Source organism: Phocoena phocoena, chromosome 1 (assembly GCF_963924675.1).
Source record: "Phocoena phocoena chromosome 1, mPhoPho1.1, whole genome shotgun sequence".
NCBI classification, from domain to species: domain Eukaryota; kingdom Metazoa; phylum Chordata; class Mammalia; order Artiodactyla; family Phocoenidae; genus Phocoena; species Phocoena phocoena.
The window spans coordinates 139,471,467-139,484,147 of NC_089219.1; the positions used below are offsets into that span (position 1 = coordinate 139,471,467).

Consider the following 12,681-nt stretch of genomic DNA (forward strand, 5'->3'; position numbering starts at 1 on the left):
TGTGTATGCCTTGCATGGAGCCTCGAATAAATAAGTGTTTAATAGATGTTTGAAGAGTAAAACTCCTGACACCAGAGCCAGTGCTTCTTCCTCATGCACTGCATGGCATGGAAATACGAAAACATCGCTCAGGCTTGTCTTACATCTACCCATTTCCATTTCTCCTACTGAGGGGCCAGAGCAAAGTGACAAGCAGATAGAACAGGCAAAGGATGCTTTTTACTTTGCTTTACAATTTTTATCACTTCATCCATTATCAGAATGCATCCCTGCCTCCAGATTCCTGCATTAAAATACCAGTCATGAATATCTAAAACATAAAAAGTGGCCATAAAAGTTGGTGCCTGTTGTGATACTGTTGTTGATGGTCTCATTATCCACAAATCAAGCGTGATCATTTGCTTTCCTATCTCTTTTTATGTTACTCAGTGTTTTAACCTGGATCTCACTTTATTCTTGCAAACAGATCCGTAATGCCTCCTGCCTGGCTCTTTCAAGATGGAGGGGAAGCCCGTGGGAGAGCCTGCTCATGTGGTGTCTAAACTCAAACTTTCCACCAAGGTAGAAAGCGCAGGACACTGGCTGGTGGAAGATCACGCTCGGATATGGGAAGTTTTAAAGACAGAGGAGGTAAGACAACTCTTAAGTGACACAGTTGACACAGTGATGTATTTTCTTAGACTTGAAATTATCATTCTTAGTGTAGCCATTATCATAGGCCAGCTTGGCAGTTTTTTATTCTGGGACCATAGGCACAACCACAGCTGGAGAATAAGAAGTCAGGGGTGTGTCCCTTGGACATTAATAATACTCCACAGTGATTCAGCCAAGGGAGTTAGCCCTGACCGATAGGGCTTAAAATATACAAGTTGACGTTGTCCTTGTAGAATCCTACCAAACCTAAATGGGAAATCAAATCGTGGTGAAAAAGTTGATTCCTAAGGATCAACTAACACATGTGGAATTATATAAATTCGTTCCTTGACAGCACGAGGCTAAGTATCAGTTAGGGCTCTCCAGTTGCAAGCAACAGAAATTGACTCTGACTAATTTAAAGAAAATGGGAAATTACTGGAGGATATTGGGAGGCTCACAGAATTGATGGGAAGTTTGGAGAACTATGTTTGGAAACAGGACAGGAACCAAGTCAGCAGGAACTACTCAGAGCCCTACCCCTGGTATAAATTCCAAAGTGGTCTCTACCCTCTCCTCATTCTCACATTTCTCTGCTCAAGATGCAAAGCCATGGGAGTGAGGGGGTCACTGCCAAGCTCAGGCACGTGTCTTTCTGTTGGTTATTCTGTAAAGAGAAAAGGAATCTCATGAGAAATCGTTGTACCAAGTCCTCAGAGCGCTTGTGTTTGGTGTCCAAATCTCTAATACCTGCATGTTGTGACAATTCCAATCTAAGAAACTAACATAACAACTACAGTCTTAAACGTGTGAAATCCAGCCAAAGAAATTGTAAACACTTTCTATGGAAATACTTGCACAACTGATTTTTTTTTTAAGCAATAAAACTCTGCAGAGAGCTCTTGAAGTCTTTGTATCTTACCTAACAGGGCCAAGACTAGGATCAGGTAAGGGAGGTGCTGAGGGTACAAAATTTAAGGAGGCTCTCACTCTTAGGTTTGTGTCCTGCACTTGCACAAACTTGAAAGTTAATGAGTCCTGATGTTTTGCATGCTAGATGACTTGCTTGCCTCACCCTAGTCCTGGCACCCAATTTTATTCCCCTCCCTCCTTACCCAAAGGTAATCACTATCTTGAATTTGACATCTATCATCCTTATGCATATTTCAATACGTACACTGCATACATGTTATCTGTATTTCCAATATATAGTATTGACTTACATCTGTTAAGTTTTACACAAGCTTTATACTGTGTATCTACTTCTACACCTTGCTTTTTTTACTTAACATTTTGTTTCTATTTTATCTGTTTTCCATGATGATACATGTAGTTCTAGTTTATTCATTTTAACTGCTTTTTATACTCTATTGATTAATAAGGTCAAATTTATTTATCCATTTTCTTGTTGATTAACTTTGTTTTTTTCAATACAAGGCAGTGTTATACATGTTTCTAGCATAGACACCTAGAAGTGGCATGCTGGATTATAAAGTATGAAAGCCTTCAGTTTTACTAGTTATTACCAGATTTGTCTCCAAGATGGGGACATGAGTTTATATCCCCACTAAAAGCATAAGAGAATTTTCCCTACTCTACATTCTCCCAGTTATTGATATCATCAGACCTTTAAATATTGGTTAATCTGATTATTTTGAAATGGGGCCTTCTTGTTTTAACATGAAGTTTTTCCATATGGATAATCAATTATCCTCATACCATTTTTGAATGTCCATCATTTCTTCTTTAGCTTGTAGTGCTATATTTCGTGTATCATGTTTCTTTACATACTCTCTCTGCTGATGTGATACTCCTTCAACTATTCTAGCTTTGAAGGAAACCTGGATATCTGGTAGGGCATGTCCCTCCACTGAGTTATTGCTCTTCAAAATTGTCTTGGCTGCTTTTGGAACTTAAATTTTCAATATGAATTTAGGATGACCTTATTAAGTACTGCAAATATGAAGAAACAACAAAGTCTGCTGGGAATTTGATATGGATTGCAATAAGTTTGTTGATTAATTTGGGGGAGTATCAACATATTTATGATTCAGTGAATATCTTGTCTCATTGTTGACTTTAAAAGGCATGCTTCAATATTTCACCCTCAATATTTCACCAATATTTTATCCTATACCATTTTGCTGTAAGATTTTTATAACGAAGGTTAAGGAAGCTCCTTCTATTCCTTTTCTTTTGTGCTAAATGTTAATTTCTTTACATTATAATATTTGATACCTACAAAATAATATACATGTAACTTATAGTGTATAACATTAAAACAAACACTTGTGAGCTCACAACCAACTTAAGAACTAGAATTTTACTGATTTGTTGAATCCATATGTGTAATCCTTCACATCCTTTCCCCTGGATTCCTTTCCTTACAAAGGTAACCATGTTCTTGAAATCTGTGTTTAATCAATCATTCTTTGGATTTTAAACAGTTTTATTACATACATATGTATCCCTCCAAAATATTGTTAAGTCATATAAGCTATTTATATAGTCATATATATGTGTGCTATATATCTGATTTCTTTGGTGACTTATTTCTTTCACTCAACCTGTTTCTAAGATTTTCAAGACTTACAACATTAATACATGTAGTAGTAATTCATTAATTTTTACTGTTGAATAACATGCCGTTATGTGGTTATACCATGACTTATTTATTCATAGTTATGTTGATGAACATTTCAATTATTTAGTTTTTTTTCATTATGAACAATGCTACTGTGAGCATGCTTATACATGTCTTATGCCCCTGTATAAGAATGTCCCTATTTTCTAGGTTAATACCTGTTACGTGCAAGTTCCATCTTGCAAGTTATTGCCACATTGTTTTCCAAAGTGGTACCAGTTTACACTCCCACCAGCAGTGCATAAATTTCCCCCTATTCCATATCCTTGCCAAGTTTTGGAATTGTCAGATTTCTTAATTTTTCCAGTCTAGTTTGTATAAAATAGAATCTCATTCTTTCCTCATTTCCTTCTTGCATCTCAACCCCATCTCCGATAATTTTTCTTTTTCTTTTAGAGTTTACTTTTCTGAGGGTCTAACTTTAGCAAAAGTCTTTCTTTGTGTGTTTTATTATTAGTATTATTTGGTTTGAAGATGTCTTTATTTTAAGTGCAGTTTTAGAACGATAGTTTAGATGGATATAGAATTTCAGGTTACTTTATCTCAGTACATTGAAAATATTCCATTGTCTTCTGCTTTCCGTTGTTTCCGTTGTAAACTAGCTGAAAGTCTAAGTTTTATTTCTTTGAATATATAGATCTTCCTTGACTTACAATGGGGTTACATCCTGATAATCCCATCATAAGTTGAAAGTATCATAAGTCAAAAATGCATTTAATACACCTAATCTACCAAACATTACAGTCTACCCTAGCCTACATTAAATGTGCTCAGAAAACTTGCCTTAGCCTAAAATCATCTAAATGCAAAGCTTATTTTATAATAAAGTGTTGAATATCTCATGTAATTTACTGAATACTGTACTGAAAGTGAAAAAACAGAATGGTTTTATGAGTACAGAATGGTTGTAAGTGTATTGATTGTTTACCTTTGTGATTGCGTGGCTGACTGAGGGCTGTGGTTTCCTGCCATTGCCCAGCATCATGAGAAAGTATTGTATTGCCTATTGCTAGCCTGGGGAAAGATCAAAATTCAAAATTTGAAGTATGATTTCTACTGAGTGCGTATCACTTTTGCACCTTTGTAAAGTTTAAAAAATGTAAGTTGAACCATTGTAAGTGGGGGGCCATCTGTGATGTCTTTTCTCTCTAATTGCTTAGGTATTCTCTACATCTTTGCTGTTTTGCAGTTTTACTCTTCTGTGTTTAGGTGTGGGTTTTTTTGTTTAACCTCTTGGAAGTCATAGGGCTTCCTAAATATATGGATTGGTGTCTTTCATCAGTGTGGAAACATCTCTGTAATTTTCTTCTCTAATAATTGCTTTTGCTTCATTTTCCTTCTGCAACTCCAAGATTTATGCTCATTTTTCTTACACTTTGCTCATGTCCCTTAACCTCTCTTTCAGAGTTACTATCTTTTTTCCTCTCTGTATTGTATTCTAATTAATTTTAGATCTATCCTCCAATTCACTAATTCTCTGTTCAGTTGTATCTAATTTGCCCTTTAATCATTGAGTTTTAAATTTCAGTTATTCTATTTTTTACTTCTAGAAGTTCAGTTTTGTTCTCTTAAAATCTTCCAGTCATTGCTTTAGTTTCTTGCTTCCTGTTCATATTTTTATTTCTAAAGACTATTTGTCAAGACATTTGAAGAGTATGAGATTTTACACTGTTTGCAAATTAGCTGAAAGAAGACACGAGACTTGTCTCAGAGACAAAAGACTTTATTAGTCACAGAAGAAGCAGTAGCCAGAGTGTCAGCATGTTTGTTTTGGTTCCCTATGTCCCAGTTCCTACAGGAATGACACAGATAGGCCTAGATAGCTGCTTGCACAGGAGAGGATCACTGACCTTGGGGAACTTGCCAGTTTATAGTAGACAGTAAGAAAGGCTACACTTTCTCCTAGTGAGACATTACTTTATCCTTGAAGGATACTCACTGCAAACACAGACCTGAAAAATGGTCCAGGTAAAGATCAGCTAGAGCCTTGGTTTTCTTGTTTTGTTTTTTTGTTTTTGTTTTTGTTTTTTTGTATACAAAGCAAGACATGCAGGAACAAGAGAGACTCATGGAGGAGTGTTTCTGAACAATATTAAGTATAATGGCTTTATATTCTAAATTGGCAGTTCTGATAGCTGTGAGTCTTATTCAACTATCTGTTTTTTCTTTTGGCTCTTGCACTTGGTGTTTTGGTTCTTTGTGTGTTTTATGATTTTTGAAAGTGGGTTCATTTTTCTTGGAATGAAAGGAGTTTTCTCTGGAGAGAAATTGCATTTACTTCTGGGAGCACTATCAACTGGAAGGCACTTTAAAATAAATTCTTAGCTTGAGGTTTTTCAGACCACTCAATGTGAATATAGGCTGGAAACCTATAGATATGTATGCTTGTGGTAATTAATTCTAGGAGGGAAATGACTCCCCTCTCCCTGCCCCTATCCAGCACCATATTTCAAGATAAGCAATTTTCCTTGTGTTGTCATGGAGGGCATGTGGTTTAATGCAATAAGAGTTTATTTCTCAATCACATAATAACCCAATGTAGGTGTTTCTGATGAGAGTGAAGCTTTTCTCCATATGATGATTCAGGGTCACAGATTACTTTATTCTTGCAGCTCCACCATCCTCTGGGGCCTAGGAATCTTCTAAGTTCAGATAGCAATTAGCAAAAAATGAGATTGAAGAAGACACGCCCAGTTCTTAACTTTCTTGGACCAGAGGGACATACATCACATCACTTTACATTCTATCATCACTGAGAACTAATCCCACTGTCCTATGTGGATAGGAGGGAGGTGAGGTGGGGAAATATAATCTCTGGCTGGGCAGCCACTTCCTAGTGATGACTCAGTACTCTGGAAAGGGAAGCACAAATTGAATTTTGGCGAGCAGTTAAATAAGTGTCTAGCAAAAAACAAAGCTTAAGTTTACCTGGTTAAGCCAATGCCCGCTAAATGGAGGCTGACTTCACCTGGTGAAGCCAATGCCCTCAAAATGGAGGCTGACTTCAGTGCTTATCTCTGTAGGTTCTTCTTTCATATAGGTTTGGCTTTTAAGAGTTCTTAATTTTTTGTCAGCCTATCAATATATTGAAAAAGGCATTTTAGTTTTATTTTATCAAGCATTTTTTAGTTGTTCTTAGGGGGAGAGTTAATTACAGTATTCAGTCCACAATACTGCTGGACATGTGAGTCCTACACTCTTTCGTGAGTTAAAGTGTGTCTTAAAAATATATGCTTTTCAAACTTATTTTTAAACAAGTATTTCACTTGGTCAGAAAATATCATCTAGATAATGTTGAATCTTTATTATTTTTGGCCACATTTAGTTAAGTACCTTCTTACACAGTATTTATAACTGACTTCTTAGAATCATTTATAAATTTTATGTAGGCACAAATCAGTTTGTCAAATATATTTGAATTTAAAATATTATTTCTTTTTTTTTTAACATCTTTATTGGAGTATAATTGCTTTACAATGGTGTGTTAGTTTCTGCTTCATAACAAAGTGAATCAGTTATACATATACATATGTTCCCATATCTCTTCCCTCTTGCGTCTCCCTCCCTCCCACCCTCCCTATCCCACCCCTCCAGGCGGTCACAAAGCACCGAGCTGATCTCCCTGTGCTATGCGGCTGCTTCCCACTAGCTATCTACCTTATGTTTGGTAGTGTATATATGTCCACGACTCTCTCTCGCTTTGTCACAGCTCACCCTTCTCGCTCCCCATATCCTCAAGTCCATCTTTAATGTATTGATTAACTTTAACTATTCTAAATGTACCATTAAATATAAATATTTAATTTTTAAATTATAAATAATACCCGCATATAGCAGAAAGTAATGAAGTTTTTGATGAATGATCAAGCATGAAAAATAAATGTCTTTATAAAATCTCCGTATCTTTTTTTTTCAATTTTTATTGAAGTACAGTTGATTTACAATGTTGTGTTAGTTTCAGGTATACAGCAAAGTGAATCAATTTTACATATATATATATATCTCCACTGTTTTTAAGATTCTTTTCCCATATAGGTCATTACAGAGTATTGAGTAGAGTTCCCTGTGTTATACAGTAGGTCCTTATTAGCTATCTATTTTATATATAGTAGTATGTATATGTCAATCCCAATCCCCCAATTTATTCCTTCCCCCCAGTAACCATATGTTTGTTTTCTACATCTGTGGCTCTATTTCTGTTTTGTAAATAAGTGCATTTGTACCATTTTTATAAAATCTCGGTATCTTTTATTTTTTTAAATGAGCAAGGGAGCAGTGAGGAGGTTGGACATATTTTTGTGGAGATGAAAACGTTCTGTCCTTTGATTCTCATGGTGGTTACATGAATATACATATTTTTCAAAACTAACTGAACTATGTACTTAAAATTGATACATTTTATTATATGTCAATTATGCCTCAATGAAGTTGATCTTAAAAAATGGGCAATAGGTTGGGGGAACAGCATTAAATAAATCAATAATTGCAATGCAGTGTGATGAGTGCTGTAATAAATACATCAGCAGGTATTTTCAGAGCCTACAGCAGGGAGCTGTAGTCCAGCACAGGTGTGAGTAAGCTTATGTAGGTGTGGGTGTCAGGGAAAGAAAGCTTCCCAGAGAGGTAAGACTTGAGTTCATTCTTAAAAGAAAAGTAGAAGTTAGCCCAGAAAATGGGGTTTTAGAAGGGGAACCAGAGCAAATATTCCTGGAAGAGGGAAAATCGTACAAAAGGGCAGTATTAGAGAGGACATCCTGCAGTTTGGAGCATCTGTAGCAGCAGAGAAATGGCAAGAGATGAAGCTGCTGAGAAGCACCAAATAACGAAAAGTCTTATATGCTTCACTTGGATATTCAGAAATTGTCCTGTGGACCTTGGGGAGTCAGTAAAGGGTTTCAGGCAGGGGTAGTGACATGGTCAGATTTGTTTTTTAGAAATGCTACTCTGTCAGACATGTGAAGGGTGGCCTAGAACACTTCAAAACCGCTCTTGGCCACTTCGGTGTCCTTCTTCTCGGTCCATGCTATGCTAGGGATTATTGGGGGTTGTTCTTTTTTTCATGATGGGAGTTCTCTCTTTCCAGCTAGGCTGTCGGTCCTTGAGACCATGTCCATTAGTTTTAATTCTACTTCGCTTAGAAACCCTAATGCACTGGCATACTGCTGGACACAAGTTGAAATAAATACCTGATGGTTGATTGATGAATCATTTTCATAGTGATTCACAGTGATTCATCATGATTTCATAGTAATATGTTGTTTCTCTAAATTTTAACATCAACCAAAATGCTGCCATCTCTGGGTACAAAGGTGATTCATTTGATTCACCACTGTATAGCACTAAGTGGTGGTGTTTTTCTTGTTGTTGTTGTTGTTACTGATTGAAATTGCATCAACTCATTCCTTATGCACTGGACTTATCTGTGCTCAATGTCTTACATTTGTGAGAGGGCTGCCAAGATAAGCAATATTCTCCGTGGCTGTGAAACAGAGATGTTCTCTGTGTGAAATTAAACTAGTGAACGCCTGTATGGAGACTATCTCTCTCAATCCAGTTCTGGAATGTGGGCCCACATTGTAACATCACATTCTTGGAGGAAGAAATAGTATGTGTTCGTCATGCATACTTTGGAGATTAAATCATACTCATCTGAGGGATAAGAGGAGAGAGAATTTAAAAAAAAAAGAAAAACTGGATGACAATTTGGACAAGCAATGGGTGTGCATTGTATTCATCTCTGAAGAGTCAGCTCTTTGCTGAACTTAAAGGCTATGGTTCGATGACAGTGCTAGGCTTCTTCTTTGTGATTCTGAATGACTTCTCCTGCCACAAATTTTAACATGAGGCAAAGGGATAGAAATTTCCTGCCTAGGACCTTATTAATATATAAACATGCTTTGAAGTATTTTTACTGAGATGAGTAAAGTAGCCATTATCATCAATAGTGAGAAATGGAATATTGAGGCCGAATAATATTCAATTGGGGTCTGTAAGGGAGGGAAACTATCATTTATTGAGCACCTACTCTGTGTCAAGAACTGTCCCTGGCACTTTCATATTCATCAATCTATTTAATTGTCACAGCCATAGGGACATTTTTGATAAGGATCTTGAAGATTAGAAGGTAAGGCACATGCTCAAGGATACATAGCTGGTAAGTGGCAGAGTAAGATTCAAGCTCAAGCATTCCTAGCACAATAAATGGTATCAGTCTTGCTCTCCTAGGGCTTGGCTCAGCAGCGTCTCGCGGGAATAAACACCAACGTGCCCACTGAGTCATAACTGTCCTTCGTTCCTCAAAGTGTTGTCCAAGTATGTGGCTGGGTTTCCATCTCAGTTCTCCCATGTAGTATCCAGGTATCTCATGGAGACTGCACCCTGCCCTTAACTCCATCCCATTTAAATGGGGCCCTAAACCTCTGCTAACTAAGCTCTTCATAGCTCTTTTTTCTGCATAACTGAATACTGCTCCGCATACTCGAGGCTATTGACTGGAGTCCAATTGTGTGAACAGTCTGATTGTTTGGAGCCTGGGTATTTTCACCCATTCCCTGAACTACTGTTGCTTCCTTGGACATTAAAGCCTGCCAGAATCACATCAGAGTTTTCCTATGCCCTTGAGATACTGCTCACCAAACAGTCTGCTATCACCACGGGGCACAGACCTACTATCAGGGAAGTCTCTCTAGCTCCAGTCTACCCACCTTGTATCTTCACATTTTTACCCCTGGGCTCTTGCTGCCAGAGTCCCAAGGAGCCCTACGGAAGACCATTTGAGTTATGGCATGAGGTTTCCAATAAGCTTCACAGTCTAAACTAAAGGGGGACACCCCTGATAGCAAACGTTTCACATTGGTTACTTTTCAGTGTTGGTGTTAGAAGGTGCTCGAGTACCACCTCTTCAAGGAAGACATCCTTGACCCCTCTGTCAGGGTTAGTGACCCTACCGTGTGGTCCTGCCTCTGCTTATCTATCTCATAAGACTCATCACATGAATGGTACTTGTATGTTTATGTATTGCTGTCTCTCAAACTAGAATGTAAGCTTCTCAAGGGCAGGGCCTCTGTCATATTCATCTGTATATGCCAATATCATGCACAGTGTTTGGCACTTAGTAGGTGCTTAAGAAGTATTTACCAAATACAGAAAAGATATAGAGGAATTAAGAGCGTGGACTCTGGGGCTAGACTTGCTGTGTGACCTCGTTAAATTTCTTAATCTCTCTGTATTTCAGTTTCCTCATCTGTAACACGTGTACACTAATAGGTTGTGAGAATTAACTGAGTGATATTATGCAAAATGCTTAGAACAGTAGTCCTACATAACAAGCAATAGATGCAGACTTTTATTATTATTGAATGAATCAGTGAGGGGGGAAGAGTACAAAATGTTACACCATACTGGCTTACTAATTTTACAATAGTTGCTTCTGACCCATGCCGTCTAAGTTCAAGATTGCCCCCATGTTCTGGAAGGCCTCACACTCCAGGATCCTTTTTTTTTTTTTTTTTTTTTCAGTACGCGGTCCTCTCACTGTTGCGGCCTCTTCCTCTGTGGAGCACAGGCTCCGGACGCACAGGCTCAGCGGCCATGGCTCACGGGCCCAGCCGCTCTGCGGCATGTGGGATCTTCCCGGACCGGGGCACGAACCCGCGTCCCCTGCATCGGCAGGCGGACTCCCAACCACTGCGCCACCAGGGAAGCCCGGGGATCCTTTTTATGTTTTTAAATTACTACAGGATTTGAACTGGAGACACAGCTGCCTGACTCCAATGAGACTGCCACCACCAAGGTTCCTATGGGTGATCTTTCCAGGAGGACGGCAACCCCAACTAAACAACACTGTGTTGAGATATACAGATGATTCCGGGGAGTGGCCAGATAGGGGGGTTTCCGAACCACTCAGCTCCTCCCTCTCTCCCCCGTGGGTGAGGGGGGACAACACTTGAGTCAGCAGTGTGCTCCTCAAGGGCCTCTTCCTGAAAAGGAGTAGGCAGGCTGGGTTCTAAACCTTGTGTTATCCTAGCTGCTGACTCAGTTGCTCAGGTGACCATTTGAGTGCGAAAAGGCCAAGCCCTTTTAGGAGGATAAAATTGTTATGTACAGAGCTTTCTCCTGTAGAACTCTCTTAGACATTTGCAACCAATTTAGCCTGTTCTGTTTGCCTCCCAGTCCTAGAATGCACCGCGCCTTCACGGTATCAGACATGAACATTTCTTTGCATTTTGCTACAGAGAGTAAAGGAAACTCCAGGTGAATTTAGGAAGGAAGGGAGGGAGGGAGGGGAGGAAGGAAGGGAGGGAGGGAGGGAGGAAGGGAGGGAGGGAGGGAGGGAGGAAGGAAGGAAGGAAGGAAGGAAGGAAGGAAGGAAGGAAGGAAGAAGACCATTTTCTTGAGGGCCTGGAAATCATTCCTTCATGGGGCTTGCATTCATGTGGGTCTTAGGTCTCCAAGAAAAAGTTTGCAAAGCAGTTCTGTTTCAGCTCATCGTTTTCCAAAATGTGTTCGTTGTAAACCTCAGGGTCTCCTTTTATTCCCTTGAAAACTCCATGGCGTCAGGACAAGCTTGGCATGAGGCAATAAAGAGGCAAATGATGGGAGGAGAGGAGCTTACACACTGAAATAGTGCCCATGAAAGGGAAAGAAGTGTCTTCTGTCCTTTAGACTTATCTCTCCTTCGAGGGGACAAATATGAGAAAGAAATGACATTATTTAAATTTGCCCTTGGATTACAAATGTTGGGTGTTTGGGAGAGATTCAATTCCTTCCCACAGCAGTGAGTAGCTAGTTCAAAGGCCCACTCTCTTTCAGGGGCCCAGAAGAGGAAATAGTTGAAAACTTTCACTATAAACTCTTCTCTTATGACCTGACATCTGAGAAATGTACCTGCTTTACTTGATGAAAAACCTGGGTCTAGGAATCTGAGGAAACTTTATAAAATTTTTTTTTTTTTGGCCGCACCGTGCAGCCTGTGGGATCTTAGTTCCCCGAACAGGGATTGAACCTAGATCCTCAGCAGTGAGAGCACGGAGTTCTAACCACTGGACCGCTAGGGAATTCCCCAGGAAACTTTATAGATGGAGGACATTTCAGAAAGGTAGAGATTTAGGGGTGGTCACTGGTAGGAAAGGGTTAGCATTCTTTAAAAAATTGCACTCTGATATCAGGATATTGGTAGCCCCAGTGCATTTGCACATCATGCTGTCATGTCTGTTTAGGGTACCCTTCCTTCCACTTTGCCTAGCTAATTCCTATTCTTCCTTCAGACCCTGGCAATTTCCCCTGATCTCCACAGACTATGTTGTATGCCCTTGTCATTTGTTTCTTAACTTTTTTTTAAAGTACCCCGTGTTTCCTTTATATACATTTATCACATTATATGGCAATCACTTATTTTATATTCT

The 12,681-nt window shown here is 38.9% G+C and overlaps 1 protein-coding gene across 2 annotated transcripts in view; it reads left to right on the forward strand.

Moving 5' to 3' along the window:
* The first annotated feature begins 498 nt into the window (after positions 1–498).
* RGL1 (ral guanine nucleotide dissociation stimulator like 1) overlaps positions 499–12,681 on the forward strand; it is a 177,260-nt gene continuing 165,077 nt past the window's right edge. For both annotated transcript variants that reach the window (XM_065896243.1, XM_065896338.1), the window contains exon 1: positions 499–630. In XM_065896243.1, coding sequence (XP_065752315.1) covers positions 499–630 — 132 coding nt within the window. The remainder of the gene's footprint in view (positions 631–12,681) is intronic.